Raw genomic sequence first — 18,468 nt, forward strand, 5'->3', positions numbered from 1 at the left:
GGCACAATACAATAAAAGCTGAATAATCTGGTTCTACCCAAGTGTACATGGTAGGAGTATAGACAAGTAAGAATTACAGAAAGCTGGGAACAGAAGCTATAATGGTGGTGGAAAGTGGGGGTTTCCTTTGGTTCAAGACAAATGTGTAACAGTTTATGGGAAAATTTAATCATGCCTGTCCCTGTCCCTCAAGCACTGTGGTGGTGTGGGGAGCCACTACCTCTCATCCTCATGATGTGCAAAGCATATGCGTTTTAAGAGAACGTCTTCTTCGCCATGAGCCCCACCGTCCACTGAGATTTGTTGGAGAGGTGTGTCTGCAGTTGCCACCGGCTCGTCTGGTGGCTGCTCAGGGACGGGCCTTCTCAGTTGCTGCCCCAAGGCTTTGGAATGTGCTCCCTGCTGAATAAGAGCCAACTTTTTAAAAGGCAGGAAATTTGATTTACAGTTTTAAGCATTGTGTTAATTTTTTAAATTATGTTAATATTTTAACATTTGAATTTTGTTCTAATTTGTATTGTTTTATTGTAAATCGCCCAGAGACATAAGTTGAAGTAAATAAAAGATAAATAAATGTGTGTACCAGTTTCCCACTGACCTCCCCACCCACAGCACACAGAATTTGCCACTAGACAATTCCCTCCACCGCACACACCTGGATGAGAAGGCAGCTCTCCCTCCTCTCGCCTTCTCTCACTTATCTGTCCATTCCCTGCCATTTGAAAAGGCAATAGGTGGAACAGAGGGGAAGAAAGAGTGTGGAACTCTTGCCTGTTCAAATGGCAGAGAGTTGGAAGGAGAGTGAGATAGTAGGAAGATGGAGGAGGAAGACTGGGCCAGGAGAGAAAGACTGGCCGCAGCGGGGGCACAACTGCTACCATGGTTAATTTGCCACCCCTGCTAATCTGCCACATGAAGTAGCTGTCTCACAATGGGACTATTCTCATGATCGGGGAAAATCGGGCTAGGAAAGCCTAGCCCAATTTTTCCCGATCGTAAGAACCACCAGGCTCGGCTGCGAGCCCAGTGGTTTGCAAGCGGGTCATCCTCTGAAGTGCCCCTGCCCTAAAACCAGGTTTGCAGAGCAAGCGCTCTGCAACCCTTCTTTTAATAATCGTGAGTAGCCGCGGCACAGCTCCATGCCACGCCAACTTACAAGGAGACCCCCGGAAGGGAGGTGAAAAGCCGCCTCCTGGCTCTGGGGGTCTCACCAGCATGCCCTGTGCACTCACACAGGGCATGCTGGAGCTTGCGGGGGCCGATTGGCCCCCACTCCTCCCAGCCCTTGCTGGCTCCGTCACGGAGCCAGCAATCGTGTGGGCAGCCAATCTGGCCGCCCAGGGCTCCCTCTCTGCTTGTGAGCGGGGAGAGCGGGCTTAGCCCACTCTCCCCACTCACCCTGCAAAACCGGGTCTCACGGATCATGAGACCTGGCTCAATGTCACATTAGTGGACCAGGCACACGTTCAGTTGAGAATGTATCATTCTCTATTGCTGGAAGAGAGGGGCTTGAAGCAATTATCAGTAGAGATGGAGCTGGGATGAATGATTACCAGTAAAGAGGAAGTATCAGTCAGGATAAAAATGCAAATTGAATTTGAAAGGGTTAGTTTTGACAGAGGGATATCCATGTAGTTTGAGAATTCTGCAGCTGAAGGGGTTCCGTTGCTTTCTGTTTCTCTTAAGTGCACAGTGAAAAAATAATGTGGTATATAAAAGTTGTTCTCGGTCCTTGCAAAGCTCTAGATCTGAATCAGTGATTAGGCTTCAAGGTGAATTATCCCAAGTTTTGAAATAGGTGTAAACTGGGCAAGACTCCTTCCCTAAGTCTTTGTGAGCTCATGATGAGTTTTCTATCTTTTTAGAAATTTCCCCAATAAAAAGAAAATATGCTAAAAGATGGAAACTGTGATCATCTGTAAAATCTTTTTTTCAGCTCTGATGAAGCCTTCAGCAAAGTTAATTTAAATTACCGCACAGAAAACGGGCTGTCTCTTCTGCATTTGTGTTGTATTTGTGATGGTAAGTATTTTGCTAGAATGCTCGCTAACCCTCTTATTGGCACATTTAATGATTTTACTTCTTTTTAATAACCTGCAAGAACATCATTATTTTTTAATCTCTTTGCCTCTTTGGCACTGTTTTTGTTGAATTGGATGAAGGCATTAATCGGAATACTTTAAGCAACAATAACAAGGTGTCTTAAAACTTGATTGAATTTAAGACAGTTTTTACTGTCTCACCTACTGCTGGGCAGAAGAAGAAGAAGAAGTAAGAATTACTTAAGTAAGTAAGAAGAAGGCAGAATTACAGGATTTTTAATATACATTATTATTTAAAAGTGGAACAAATTGCAATTGACTTTAGCGCTTTTCAGCCATTATTGTAACCATTGGCAGTGTATGTGGTTACAACGCTACCTGTTAAGCCTGTATTGCTCTGTGTTCATGGTCAATGAGAATGGGGTTAGATACCACATCAGTGTGACCGGTGAGACTTACTGTGTGGGGTGTACACAGTTACAATAATGCCTGAATAGGTGATTTAGGTCAAGAATGTTTATAGATATCTTAAAAACCCAAAATGATACAAAGGGTGAGGCCCTTAGAAATTTAAATTAAGGCATAATAATATGTGAAATACATACTAAATGATTGTTTCAGAATGAAGTCCTTTATTTCTAAGTTTAACTCTCTTATTTTCTAATATAATGTATTCATTTATTAGGTATATCTCATTGACTTCAGTGGGACTTACTTCTGAGTAAACATGCATATGATTGGGATGTAAACATTTGGTCACTTTAGAAGGGGTTTTGTATTGTATTTGTTTTGTATTTTGTATTTTTGTTTTTTGTTTGTTTTATGTGGTGGGATGATGATGATGATGATGATGATGATGATGATGATGTTTTTTTTAAATATTGTGTTGTGAGCTGCCCAGAGAATGATTTGTTATGGGGTGGCTAACAAATAAAGTTTGTTGTAGTTTCTAATGTAATGTATGTATGTGCTATTTCCAAGTAACTTTCCTAATATTTATTATGCAGGTAATAAATCACATATCAGGACTCTTATGCTTAAAGGATTGCGTCCATCTAGGTTAACAAGAAATGGATTTACAGCTCTACATTTAGCAGCTTACAAGGTAAATGGATTCCAATTAATTATTTTAACCTATCTCTTTCCTACTCCCTCTCCCAGTACTTGGCACTTGGCACTGCTGCAGCAGTGAATCAGGTGCTAAGAATGCTGGGAAATGCAGTTTTCTTCAGGTTCCTGCCTTATATAGCAGTGCCAGGTTCTTAGGGAGGGAGAAAGAAACTTCCCATCCTTAGATTCTCCTTCCTGCCAACACCAGATCAGCAAGGTGGACAAATGGATGGGCAGGCAGAAGGACTAGAAGAAAGCTAGGCAGGAGGGCTGATGGCTGGAGATAAGCAAGTGGGAGGAGGGAGGAATTAGGAGGTCATAATGGTCACCTCATACTTTAGGTGAGCATTACAAACTGCTAGAGTTCATAATCTGAGTCTGCAGCTAACAACTTTCAGCAGAAACTTTACTAATAACTTGCAAAAAGAGGATAGATATCTGTTCTTAAGTGCAAACATTATTGTAAGAAGCATCCCTAAATAACATATGTCCATAAGAAGCTCCCAGTAAATTTCCTGGGGATTAATTTTTCATAATTGGAAATTGCCAAATGTGTCAAATAACTGCAACAAAAATGGGAACTACCAATATCTATTTAAAATCATTTGCTACATTAAAGCTATTTATATTCATTCATTCATTCAGATTCTTATGCCGTACTATGAAGACTCACAAGAAGTTATAAAATAACAGTGCAATTTCATTTGAAGAACCTAAGGATTCATAAAGAAGCATATTTGTTACTGATGAGTTTTCCCTTAATATACGTTAAAGACTCTTTTGTCCACACAGTTAGAATCTTGTTCATATAATACAGTGGGGAAAGAATTAGAACTGAATCAAGAAAAGTATATTCTGGATCAGTTTATCTAGAATGAAAGGATTTTATCTCTGAGCTTCTTCTAGAAGCTGCTCAACTTTGGCCCTCCTGCAGATGCTGGCCTACAACTGCCACAATCCTTGGCTTTTTGCCACTGTGTCAGGGCAAAAAATGGGCAATTGTAGTCAAAAATGGCTGGCGGGGGAGGGCTAAGGTGAGCAGGCCTGTTCTAGAGTGATATTCTTTTCCGCTCCTGCATGAGGCAAGGCAATGGCCTCAGGTGGCAAGTGCAGCCACCCCACCCTTCACCTTGCTGCAACTTCACCTTGCTGCAACTTGCTACCTATCTGCTACTGCCTATATCAGTTTTGCTACTGCCCCGGGATCCCTGGCTCAGCTTGCCCCCTGATCCCCGGCTCTACCTGCTGGGCCAGAAGCAGACACTGATCCCTCTCTACCATCACCTTCCAGATATGTGCTCTGACCCAAGGCACTACCTCCAATTTCACCAACCCCTGGTTTTGTTGCCTCTGTGTTCTCTTTTCCAGCACCAAGCATGTCAGATGTTGGTGCTGGAGGGGAAAGTGTGGTAGCAGCAAGAGACAGACGCCGGTGAAACTGGAGGCAGAGCATTCAGTCTGGTGCATCAAAGAGTGGTGTGTACCAGCCCCAGGACAAGGACATCACACATGCTGCTTCTTCCTTGCTGTATCTATTAGTGAGGGGGAGGAGAGAGAGCTGCTTGCTCAGTGGCTGGGGCCAGGGAGGAGAAGGTGGGTCTGCACTAGAGCCAGGCTCATCCAGGAGATGGTGCCAGCGAGGAAGGCAAAGCAGTGTGTTTCGACACACAGGAACATAGGAAACTGCCATATACTGAGTCAGACCATTGGTCTATCTAGCTCAGTATTGTCTTCACAGACTGGCAGCGGCTTCTCCAAGGTTGCAGACAGGCATCTCTCTCAGCCCTATCTTGGGGAAGCCAGGGAGGGAACTTGAAGCGTTCTGATCTTCCCATAGCGGCTCCATCCCCTGAGGGGAATATCTTACAGTGCTCACACTTGTAGTCTCCCATTCAACCAGGGCAGACCCTGCTTAGCTATGGGGACAAGTCATGGTTGCTACCACAAGACTAGCTCTCCTCTCCTTGAGCAGTGAGCAGCAACTTTGCAATTCCACAGCCAAGTGATAATTTTCAAGTGTGTGGGAAATTCAAGTATACAATAATGCCTTTCTAAGTACTCATTTTGCTGTTCTCATCTCAGGACAATGCAGAACTTTTAACAGCCTTGTTGCACAGTGGAGCTGACATTCAACAAGTTGGCTATGGAGCACTTACTGCTCTTCATATTGCTACAATAGCTGGTCACCATGAGGTATGTTTTCTCATTTGTATGTACAATACTGCAACGACAATTAGAGTCAAAGGCAAGATAGATATGATAGTTATGCCAGAGAGGCTGACAGGGAAAAAAAAGTCTGCCAATGACTAAGTAGGTCTATCTTTCATTTATGGATATTTTGTGGCACTTTAGAAATGTTATTGAGGGCTTTTTAAAAAATAAAATAAAAGATGGATAGGAATAGACAGTGAGAGAATGCGGGGGGTGGGGGGGGAAGCAACCTGTGCATTTGGAAGTTAAGAAATGACTTTAAACAATCAGTCCTATTTTCTGCTCTCTGTTTAAAATGTCTTACAAGTACTCAGACAAATATTTACAGCTCTTTGCAATCAAATAAATACATGTATTGCCTGTAATCTACTGAAATGCATTCCATACAGCTTGTTGCAATTACTATTCTGTCCTTTCATAACATTAGTGTGGAGGATCCAGCTCTTGACTTGTGTCATCAACCAAGATGTGGGGTGAAAAAATTTCCCATACTTAATTTTTTGTAGAAATTGTTTCCATTTCTGAAATTCCTATTTGACTACTTAAAAAACTTTAGAAATACAGTGAGGGGAAATTATGGTAAAGGTGTATTTTTTAGGGGTGTGCAATTTGAATTTTCAGTGATTCGGTTTGGGACCCTAACCGAATCACCCCTGTTCTGTTTTGTGCCCGAATATGGGCCACCCGAATCACCCTTGATTCAGTTCAGATTTGGATTTAATCCGAATCCGAATCTGAATCTGAATCGATTCGCTGGGGAAAGAGGGCCCAGGGGCAAAATTTTGGGGTGGGGTGGTAGTGCCCAATGGGTGGAAGCTACCACCCCAATTTCAGGGGGATTGGGCAAAGGGCTGATTTTTGGGGAATATTTGAAGTTTTAGTGACTTTGGGGCAGTTCGGGGGCATAGCATGGGATCTAGGCAAAAAGACTGGGGTGGGGTGGTAGTGCCTAATGGGTGCAGGCTGCCACCCCAATTTCAGGGGGATTGGGCAAAGGGGTGATTTTTGGGGAATTTCTGAATTTTTTGTGTCTTTGGGGCAGTTTGGGGCAGATTGGGGCAGAAAGTGGAGCCTGGGGCAGAAGAGTGGGGTGGGGTGGTATTGCCTAATGGGTGGAGGCTACCACCCCAATTTAAGGGGGATTGGACAAAGGGGTGATTTTTTGGGAATTTTTGAAGTTTTTGTGTCTTTGGGGCAGTTTGGGGGCAGAAAGTGTATCTGCCCCAAAAGGGTGGGGTGAATTGGTAGTGCCTAATGGGTGGAGGCTAGCACCCCAATTTCAGGGGGATTGGGCAGAGGGCTGATTTTTTGGGAATTTTTGAAGTTTTGGTGTCTTTGGGGCAGATTGGGGGCAGAAAGTGGATCTGCCCTAAAAGAGTGGGGTGGGCTGGTAGATAGTGCCTAATGGGTGGAGGCTACCACCCGTCCCCAATTTCAGAGTGATTGGCCAGAGGGCTGGATTTTGGTGAATTTCTGAGGTTTTTCTTCATAAAGTGCTTTGATTCATTCATCATATTCATAGTAAATGTGAGTGTGAAAAAGTGAAAGTGGGGTCATGAGAGTTCTTTAATTGAAAAAAATCTCATTTGCTATCATTGAATGAGAATTCACAGAAAATAAGGGAATAACATCCCTTCAGAAAAACTTCTGAGGTGTGCACACAAACTCAACAGGATTGTCCTTGGATTCTGAAGTGGTCTCGGTTTAACCCTAATTGTTTTGGGGAGATGCCAGAACCCCCTCCGCTAGGACTCTGACAGTCACTACATGCAGAAAAGCATATAGTGCTTGTCTGGGGGCCAAACACCGGTCAGACAAGCTATTAACAAAAAGAGAGCAATTTAAGAACATAAGAACAGCCCTGCTGGATGAGGCCCAAGGCCCATCTAGTCCAGCATCCTGCTTCATACAGTGGCCCACCAGATGCTGCTGGAAGCCTACAGGGAGGGGTTGAGGGCATGCCTTCTCTCCTGATGTTACTCCCCTGCAACTGGTACTAAGGCCTAAGGCTGGAGGTGGCCTATAGCCCTCCGACTGGTAGCCGTTGATAAACCTCTCCTCCATGACGTTATCCAAACCCCTCTTAAAGCCTTCCAGGTTCTTGGCTGTCACCACATCTTGTGGCAGAGAATTCCACAAGTTGATTATGTGTTGTATGAAAAAATACTTCCGTTTGCTGTCCCTAAATTTCCCGGTAATCAATCACATGGGGTGGCCCCTGGTTCTAGTGTTGTGTGATAGGGAGGAGAATTTCTCTCTTTCCACTTTCTCCACACCACGCATGATTTTATAGACTTCTATCATGTATCTCCACAGTCATCTTTTCCTCTAAATAGCCCCAGGTGTTGTAGCCTTGCCTCATAAGAAAGGTGCTCTAGGCCCCTGATCATTTTGGTTGCCCTCTTCTGCACCTTTTCTAGTTCTACAATGTCTTTTTTTAGATGTGGTGACCAGAACTGTACGCAGTACTCCAGGTGTGGCCGCACCATAGTTTTGTATAAGGGCATTATAATATTAGCTGTTGTATTTTCAACCCCCTTCCTAATGATCCCTAGCATGGAATTGGCCTTTTTCACAGCTGCTGCACATTGAGTAGACACTTTCAATGAGCTGTCCACCACCACCCCAAGATCCCTCTCCTGGTTAGTCACTGAAAGCTCAGATCCCATCAACGTATACTTAAAGTTGGGGGTTTTCATCCCAGTGTGCATCACTTTATACTTGCCAACATTGAAACACATTTGCCATTTCATCGCCCACTCCCCCAGTTTGGAGAGATCCTTTTGGAGCTCCTCACAATCAGTTTCGGATTTCACTACCTAAAAGAATTTGGTATCATCTGCAAATTTGGCCACCTCGCTGCTTACCCCTACTTCTAGATCATTTATGAATAAATTAAAAAGCACCAGTCTGAGTACAGATCCCTGGGGGACCCTACTTCTTCCTTCCCGCCATTGTGAAAACTCTCCATTTATCCCTACCCTCTGTTTCCTGTCTTTCAACCAGTTAGCAATCTACACATGTACTTGTCCCCTTATCCCATGACTGCTAAGTTTTCTCAGGAGTCTTTGATGAGGAACTTTGTCGAAAGCTTTTTGTAAGTCCAGGTATACTATGTCACCTGGATCACCTTGATCCACAAACTTGTTGACACTCTCAAAGAACTCCAAAAGTTTTGTGAGGCAAGATTTACTTTTGCAGAAGCCATGCTGGTTCTCTCCCATTAGGGCCTGTTGTTCTATGTGCTTTACAATTTTATCCTTGAGGATGCTTTCCATCAATTTGCTGGAAACGGACATTAAGCTAACCGGCCTGTAATTTCCCGGATAGCCCCTGGACCTCTTTTTGAAAATCAGTGTTACATTGGCTACTTTCCAGTCATTGGGTACAAAACCTGATTTCAGGGATAAGTTATATATTTTAGCATGGAGTCAGCAATTTCACATTTGAGCTTTTTGAGGACTCTTGGACGGATGCCATCCGGCACTGGTGATTTCTTAGTTTTCAGTTTTTCCAGACAGTATAGAACATCATCTCTTGTCACTTCTATCTGACTCAGTTCTTTAGCCTCCATCCCCGAAAAGCCTGTTAAAGGAACAGGTATATGTTCAGTATCCCCTGCCGTGAAGACAGACACAAAGAACTTATTTAGCTTCTCTGCAACCTCCATATCCTCCTTAATAATCCCTTTCACCCCCTCATTATCTAACGGTCCAACTGCCTCCCGGAAGGTTTCCTGCATCTGATGTATTTAAAGAAGTTTTTGTTATTCCCCTTGATACTTTTAGCTAACGTTCCTCAAACTCTCTTTTCACCTCCCTTATTGTCACCTTGCATTTCTTTTTCCAGATTTTGTGTTCCTTTGTGTTCTCTTCATTTAGGCAGGCCTTTCAATTTCGGAAAGAAGTCTTTCCCCCCTGGCTTCCTTGATGTTACCTGTTAGCTATGCTGGAATCCTCCTGGACTTAGTGGTACCTTTCCTCCTTTTGGGTATACAATCTAACTGGGCTTCTAGTATTGTGGTTTTGAGTAAACTCCATGCATTCTGGAGCGAAGTGACTCTCCTGATTTTCCCTTTCAGCTTTCTTTTCACCATCCTCCTCATTTTAGAGAAGTTTCCTCTTCTGAAATTCAAAGTGTCTGTGTTAGAGTTCCTTGGTGATTCTTTCCCCACATGTATGCTGAATTTGATGGCACCATGGTCACTGTTCCCTAAAGGGTCAATGACACTGACATCATGCACCAGGTCCTGGGTGCCTCTCAGGATTAAGTCCAAGGCTGCATTCTCTCTGGTTGGTTCCAAGACCAACTGTTCTAGGGCACAGTCATTCAGCATATCTTGAAATGTGACCTCTTCGTCATTACCTGACTGTGAATTTACCCAGTCTATGTGTAGATAATTGAACACACCCATTATTACTGCCCTGCCTCTCCTTGAAGCCTCCCTGATTTACTCCTGCAGCTCCCAGTCACTTTCAGTGTTTTGATCCAGAGGGCGATAGCACATCCCCAGTAGCACGTTTCCTTTCAGGCCTTGTACTGTCACCCACAGGGTTTCTGTGGAGGACTTCAGTCCACCTAGGTTTTCTACTTTGTTAGATTCTATCCTATCTTTAACATACAGTGCTACTCCACCTCGAAGGTGCCCCTCCCTGTCCTTTCTATAGAGTTTGTATACAGGGATAACAGTATCCCACTGGTTCTCACTGTTCTAGCATGTTTCTGTTATGCCCACTATATCTGTTTCTGTGTTAGCAACCAAGCACTCCAGCTCACCCATCTTGGCTCAGAGGCTTCTGGTATTGGCATATAAGCACCTATATGTTGAATCTCTTACCTGGACCAGCTGGCACGGTCTTCTGTGTGCTCTTTATGTGGTTTTGCTCTCTCCCCTTCTGTTTTACCTGAATCTTTTACACCCTTGCACTTTAAAGGATGGCATTTGCCAAACTCAATACTGCCCAGCTCTTGTCGGCTATTCTCCAGACATCATTTTAAAAGCTGCTCTGCAACCTTTTTGATTTTAAGTGCCAGCAGTCTTGCATCTTGGTGCCATCTTGGTTCAAGTGCAGCCCGTCTCTTTTGTACAGGCCCTGCTTGCCCCAAAATGTATCCCAGTGCCTAACAAATCTAAACCCCTCCTCCCGGCACCAACATCTCATCCATGCATTGAAACCCCTCAGCTCTGCCTGTCTCACTGTACCTGTGCATGGAACAGGTAGCATTTCTGAGAACCTTGGGGGTCCTGGACTTCAATATGCTACCTATCAGCCTAAATTTGGTTTCCACGACCTCCTGACTACATTTCCCCACATCGTTGGTGCTGACATGCACCATGACAGCTGTCTCCTCCCCAGCACTGCCCAACAGCCTATCTAGATGCAGTGTGATGTCCACAACCTTCACACCAGGCAGGCAAGTCACCATGCAGTCAACACGTGGGTCACAAACCCATCTCTCTATACCGCTAACGATCGAATCACCCAATACAAGGAGATCCCCACCTCCCAGAGGAGTATCCCCTGTGCGAGAGGATATGGGCTCATCATCCCCTGTGAACTTGGCAAAGAGGCACCTTTTAACATGGTGATTCTCTTTATTTAGCAGGGGGAGGATATTTATTTAGCAGGATAACTCGCCCTATTGACCCCCAGCACAGTACCTCCAGTTACTGTTGCTGGTGTCTGTCTTATGTTTCTTTTTAGATTGTGAGCCCTTTGGGGACAGGGATCCATCTTATTTATTTATTATTTCTCTGTGTAAACTGCCCTGAGCCATTTTTGGAAGGGCAGTATAGAAATTGAATGAATGAATCCATGGAATGGGTCCCTTCTAGAAGAACATTTCCCTCTTCCTCAGACTGATGTCCTCCTTCCCCAAGACTTTCATTCTCCCTGACAGCAGAGGAGCTAGCAGCCCTGGAGTGGGATACCTCTATCACATCCCTGAAGGTCTCATCCGCATGCCTGTCTGTATCTCTGAGCTTCTCCAGATCTGCCACCTTGGTCTCAAGGGAACACACTTGTTCCCTGAGAGCCAGGAGCTCCTTGCACCGAGCACACCCCCATGACTTCTGCCCATGGAGCAAACAGTCATACATGCGACACTCTATGCAATACACTGGGAAGTGTCTCCTTTCCTGCTTGCTTTCTATCTTCATACAGATTTTGTTGTATTTAGAGATAGTTTATTAGAAGGATAGGTCTCAGCTGTAATGGTCAGGTATTTAACTGTCAAAACTTCCTTTCTCAGGAATGTGAGGGTGGGATTTGTACTTACTTTCTCTTCTCCACTGGGCTCCTTGTGATCACAGGGGCTTGTTCCAGGCTCCCACGCACACTTCCTGTTAAACTCTTGCAAAACACCTGTTCTAATTAAGTTTTAATAGTTTTAACTTCTAAAATTTTAATTGTTGAAATATGTTAATCTTTTTATTGGGGTTTTTTGTCTTGTAAACTGCCCAGAGAACTTGCATTTGCGGGGGGGGGTATAAAAATATGTTAAATAAAATAAATAAATAAATAAATCCCCAACATCCTGTTTGCTATCCCTGTTCGCTATGCTCTTGGGCCTTCATCTCTTATGTAGAGAGTAGGCTTCAAACTAAGACACAGGATGTGTCTCAAAGGAATGCAGGGCCTCCCTCAGACATAGCTGACTCCACTCCCTCCAGGCAGGGACAAACAAAAACACAGGAGTTTGCTAGCCCTGGCAAATAACACACAGAAAGACTAGGACTTATCCCTTAAAGAATAACCAGCCCTTCAAAATCTCCCCTCCTCCTATTAGTTAGTTTAAAGGGGGGAAAGGCTAGATGTTGCTGATTAGAAAAGCTTGCTCAACTGCTGAAGCTGCTCCTGCTCTTCCCAGAGTAGGCTTCAAACTGAGACATGGGATGTGTCTCAAAGGAATGTGGGCCTCCCACAGCCCTAGCTGACTCCACCCCCTCCAGGCAGGGACAAACAAAAACACAGGAGATTGCTAGCCCTGGCAAATAACACACACAGAGATTAGGACTTATCCCTTAAAGAAAAACCAGCCCCTCAAAATCTCCCCTCCTCCTGTTAGTTAGTTTAAGGGCAGAGGAGGCTAGATGTTGTTGATTAGAAAAGCTTGCTCACTTCCTGAAGCTGCTCCTGCTCTTTCCAGAGTTTTAAGTACAACTACCACCTTTTGTTCCAAACAGTGGACAGGGGGAGCTGGAAGATGAACAAGGAAGTAGTATCAGTTCCAGTTGCTCCAAGGAAGTAGTATCAGTTCTGTCTTCAAGAATTAGTTGAGTCCTGGGATTTACATGAGATATGCAATCTGGTAGCCCACTGTGTGAAACAGGATGCTGGACTAGATAGGCCTTGAGCCTGATCCAGCAGGGCTGTTCTTATGTTCTTAACCTATACACATTTGCTTGAAAGTAAGTCCTGGTGACAGACATCTAGATTAACGTTGTGTGCTCTGAAAACATTGTGTGCTCACTGTCAGGGAGGGCTGAATTTTGTTAATCTCTCTTTTCCTCTATAACCCACTTTGCTTCCCAAAAATATGTCCCTGACAATTGTAGGATCCTTAGGGACACATTTTTGGAAGACACAGAGATCTGCAGAAAAAAGGAATTTATAATTAATAATGAGGTAATTGCTCCTCCTCTCATTAAACACACAAATGTTTTTCAACATGCACAATGTTCGTCTGGAGCCAATGAGTCTAAAGTCTGCATAGCGTTCCAGCCTTAATTACAGATACATTATAGTGTTCGTTAAACTTCAGCAGTGACATAGGGCTTCCATTGCAGTCTGTACTGTGGCAACCAAATTGCTAATTTGTTTAGAGCCAAGCACAGTGCAGGTGCAGCAGACAAGAAGAACACTAAATAAACTACCAGAGCCCACAGAGGGCCTTAAAGAGCATGAGCAAAATGTCCCCACAACTTCAAAACATAGCTTCCCCCAGCAGCACAGATGGCAGTATACAAGTGAGTCTGTAATACCATCCTTTCTGTCCCTTTCAACTAGAACTAAAGCCTGGTGACAGTCACAATAACAGCAGAATATAGTTATAGCTATATGTACCATATTTTTGCTTATAATAATCTCTATAAGAGTTGCTTTGTAAATGCCATGTTCCCTCTCCTATGGTTATGTCATTAATCTATGGCCAGTGCCCTTAATTTGAGGGTACTGATTTCAGACAGATGAAATGAAAGTGAATCAAAAGCAACTGTGTAAATATGAAGTTTTATCATCTGAATATGAGGTTTGCAGATAAGTCTGCAATAGACCAAAAGCCTCTAAATTCCTGCTGGAATGATCAGAAGGGATTATGTGACCTGAGATCTCCTTAAAGAATCTGCCGTTCTCTTAAGTTTTCCTGTGCAGATTTCCTGTAGAGCCCTCAGATCCAAAATCTTTTTACTAAAATATGCCTTTAGTCATGAACTTTTTATCCCCACACATACCACTTAGACCTCATTTCAATCACTTCACACGCCATCTCATTTCTCGTTACCCTGGAAATGTTTTCTTTCAACCTATTTTTTTTTTAAAAAAAAATCTTTTCAAAAGTGCTTAATGTCATGAACAGAATTACTTTTATAATGAGGGTTCACAGTTGTAAATATAATACAAAGGCACATCTACTTGTGTTTATAACACTTTTGGTTAAATCAGTCAGCAAGAGCTCAAAATTACTTGCATCTACAAAGTAACAGAATTGGGTTAAAAGGAAAAAGAAATGTAAAAAATCTGTTGAGCCAGGGATAAGCTACATTCTCAAGATGGTGGTTGCAAGAATAAGGACACATTGGTAGTTGTATTCATATTTGGCTAGTTAGCAAGCATTTTCTTGGTCTCCAGAACTCTGTGCCACAGCAGTGATTGTGCATGTGGCTGAGTGGCACAGCGAAAGTATCACCGTGGTTGTGTAAGGGAAGGGAGGTATAATCCTGCCTTCCCCCCAGACTTCCCTAGCCACCAAGGATTTTGGTTGTATGAATGACCTTACTATATTACTGAATGAAATCAACAAAGTAACAAGAATATAACAGTTTGACATTCAAACAACTGATGAGTCAAAAGTCCACTGTGATTTTTTGGGGTCCTCTATAATATCCCACAGACAGTATAATATTTTTCAAGTAGCTAAAAGCTTCTCCTCAACTATCTGCACCTTAGTAAATACTGGGAGTATACTGGGAGTTCCAAGGCCTGATCTGAGGCCATTTTACAGCCACCTTGTTGGAGTGAGGTCTATTCAATACTTAAATGGGAGACTGCCTGTGTACTTAATGTATGCCATCTTCAGCTCCACAATGGAAGAAAGGCAAGATAACAATAGATCCCAGCTTTGCCCACAAATCTAGAAAATTTAGGAACAGATTATTCAGGCAAACAGCAAATAAGTTAAACACAGCTCCAAAAGAAGAGGCTTAATAATCATTATTTTTAAAAACTCTTAACAATGAAGGCAACAATAATGCCTCCATTTTACAATATCATTAAAAAAAGATATTGTAAAATCATAGTTTACCATGTAAACTATGGTAAACAATTGGTAAACAATTGGTAATTGGTAAACAATTAACTTTGAATCCAAAACTTGCGTAGCCATGAAGTGGGAAAATAGGATAAAGGGTGCTAGAGTTAGACATCCACATAAAAAACTCAGTTAAAAGGATGTTATTATTCTTCAGTGTTCTGTTTATCAAGGGACAAATCAGTTTGTAGCATCTGAAGACCATTGCTTAGCTCTACAAATGATAGAGTATTTTTAACAGACTAGATTGACAAGACATACCTCAATTTTGAAGGCTCATTTTTCAACAGGTTTAATTAGCACATGACGTTTTCTTGGGATGTTGTTTTGCAATCACATTCCAAAGCTCAAGAGGCACAGTGCTGTTCCGTCTGCTAGTGAAATGCCTGCATAGTTTTTATCTGTTAAAACTTTCTTTTCATATTTTTTGTAACTTTATATATGTTGGCTTACATGGGGCACAGCGTTATGGCGCCATAATGCTGCAGGATTGTCTGCAGCATTATGGAGCAATATTGCTGCCGTGGAGGCAATATTGGGAAACTCTGCTGCATCCAGGTGCTGCTGCGAACCTCAAAGCAACTCCTGACACTGTTCTGAAGCAGCAGTTGCAGAAGCAGTGCTTCTTCAGGTTCCTCCATTGTCATGAATGGGGAAACCTGCAGAAATGCTGCTTCTGCCTCTGCTGATTCAGAACAGTGTCAGGACTTGCTTTGTGGTTCGCAGCAGCACCTGGATGCAGTGTTATGGAGCCATAATGCTGCATTTGACTGCACATCATGTATGCCATGACTTTCACGTGTAAATATTATATACACAGTCACATATAAACATCTACAATATTGTTTTCTCTAATAGAGAACTCAGGAGTCTGAATGCCTATCACTTTGGAAAACAAAATTGGGTCACCAAAAATAAGGTGGTTCTACATACTTGGAAACAGTAGCATATACATTGTGAATTTTTAAAAGGAACGTTTAACATCCTAAAGATAGACCAATTAGTTCCAGAATTTGTGCTTCCTTATGGAATGTTGAGGGCTTTAGACACAGAATATTAGAATTATGTATTTGTTGCACTTTTATATTGCTTTTCTGCCTTGACAAAGGCACCGAAAACAAACAAAGGCACCGAAAACAAACCGACAAATTACATAGGATTTATGAAGTATTGTTATCTCAGGCCATTAATAGTCTTTTTAGGAGCTGAAAAGAAGAGCTCCAAGTTCTGGGCACCTCCTTCCTTGTCTTCCTCTCAGAGCACACAGGTCTTTCAGTAGAATGTCACTTGGGAGGAGGAGGAAACCTCAGGAGGATGGAAGGCAGAAGGAGAAGGAATATTAGCTTGCACAATCCTGCACTACTATAATTAACAGGTATAGTAGTTTTATAGTAAATTTATAGTAGTTTCATAGGGTGTGTGTATTTGTGTACACACACACAGAGAGTTTCATAGGGAATGAATACACACACATATTACTTATTCATGGCTGAATGGGAATTTGAACCTGGATTTCCTATATCCAAAATTAGTGCAATCTCTGCACCAGAGTGACCCTTAAGGAAAGGACTAGGTTTGCTGCAACACTATGAGGTTATTCTCATGAACAGCCAAGCCCAGGCTTGGCTACCCATGAGAATCAAAGGATCCACATGGATCCCAGCACAGCCGCAGCGCCAAACCCAGCTTTCAAGCGCTCAGTTAACCCAGGCTCCAGGATTGTTTGTCAGCGTGGGTTGCTTGCAACCCAAACTGACACAGGGATGGGCATCTAGCACCCATGCCCCGGGAGAATCCACAATTGCACCACACTTGTCGCACAGTGCACTGTGGGATTTGCTTGGCCTCAGGAATGCCACACTGGTCGCTGCCACAGTGATCGTGTGTGCGGTGGCGTGGCACAGTTGGAGCCAGTTCAGGATCATCTGCAGGGAAGGTAGGCTGAACTCAGCCTTCCTCCCATCTACCACGTGATTGTGTGGAAGGTCCTTATGTCAATTAAAGCAGCACTAATGGAATTCTGCATTCTGCATGAGGAGGAGGAAGAGAGTTGAGTTTGGGAAGCAAACTGATTTCTACAGAAAGAACACGTGTGATGTCTGTGTGTATGTATGTAAACACAAATGAAAATAATCTCACTAGCAGTTCCTACACTCCCCCTTTTAAAGCTGCAACCCTACACACATTTACAGGGGAGTAAATTCCACAACAATTGGATTTCTAAGTAAACATGTATAGGATTGCATTGAAAGTCACAGATGTGATTCCAGAAAGGCATTACTGGAACTGAAAATTGTAATGTTAAGGGTTTGTGTATGCATCAGTTTCTGAGAAAGACATGTATTCCAAACCGCTTCCAGATACCTATCAAATATGGATTCTTCTTGTAAATATATGTGTATAAACACTTACCATGTTAAATTTACATATGTAGAAATTACTTTCTGAACTTATCATTAAAGACCTTTCAGCTCAGCAGCACTAATTCTAGTAACAGGAAATATTTTGAATATGGGCCGCTCATGCTATTTAATTTGCAAGATAGCCCTTTATTAGTTGGTCTTCAATGATAATCCTAATCTTCTAATGTAGCTTTTGTGTGCATGAATAATTTAAATAGAATTGTTCCACTGACCTCCCCAGGTCTTCAGACAATGGAATGGTCATATTTTATAAGTAATTCAATATTACATTGTTGTTGTTTTAAAAGATGGACATAGGGTGTATATATATCTAAAATGCTGTCCTTGTCATTCTTACACAAGCAAGTACCTTGTCCCTGGCTTTTAAGATTCTGCTCTCCCACAATATATATACCAGTGCTGTTTCACTACCTACAGTAAATGTGATCTCTGGGAATTGTGAAATGAATAACTTTACAGTCTGGTGTAAATCATTTTTATTGATGATGTGAAATATGTTATCTGTGTAATCTCTAGATAGAATTGGGTGAGTGTTAGGTATGTCAGGACCTGGATCTAAATTGCTGTCCAAGACTATTACAAATTGATCGGTTCCCTGATCCTGACTTGAGCTGGGTCCAAAGAAGGAGCTAGTCCCTTATAACTGAAAAATTGTTAATTATAACTTATTTTATGTTCTTCCTTGGAGTTTGTTGATGTATTTGCAGATCAAGCAGTCAATTCTCAAACCTGTTAATTGGGTTTTATTAACTTCTTGGGACACTATTAGTATCAGTGAGGTTTATTGGATATTGCTTTCTATTTTTCTTGTATAATAATAAGAAAAAAGTTAATGCCAGGATCACAAACAATCATGTCACTAGATATGTATGGATACACCAGTATGTAAGTGTATTTTATTGTTTGGCATACATATTTTAGCTGTATCTGGCCTTGGCTCAGTTTTTCTTGCCAAAAGTATCACCCACTAAGGGTTACCTCACACACACACACACAGAGGCAAGGATATTTGAAGACAAAACAAAACAAAACAGAGTCCACCCTTCAAGAATGAAGGCTTCACAGATATAAAAATCACCATGTGTTCCTTGTGGGTAGGCAAAGACAAGTGAGAATGTGTTCAGTTCTTAGTTAAAACCATGGCTTACTAGGAA

General features: G+C 42.5%; 1 protein-coding gene across 2 annotated transcripts in view; it reads left to right on the forward strand.

Annotated features, from left to right (window-relative positions):
- The window catches only part of TNNI3K (TNNI3 interacting kinase), a 292,390-nt gene that overhangs the window by 10,395 nt on the left and 263,527 nt on the right, over window positions 1-18,468 (forward strand). For both annotated transcript variants that reach the window (XM_053243152.1, XM_053243153.1), the window contains exons 3-5: window positions 1,937-2,022; window positions 3,050-3,147; window positions 5,235-5,345. In XM_053243152.1, the coding sequence (XP_053099127.1) occupies window positions 1,937-2,022; window positions 3,050-3,147; window positions 5,235-5,345 (295 nt within the window). The remainder of the gene's footprint in view (window positions 1-1,936; window positions 2,023-3,049; window positions 3,148-5,234; window positions 5,346-18,468) is intronic.

Source organism: Hemicordylus capensis, chromosome 4 (assembly GCF_027244095.1).
Source record: "Hemicordylus capensis ecotype Gifberg chromosome 4, rHemCap1.1.pri, whole genome shotgun sequence".
Classification (NCBI taxonomy): domain Eukaryota; kingdom Metazoa; phylum Chordata; class Lepidosauria; order Squamata; family Cordylidae; genus Hemicordylus; species Hemicordylus capensis.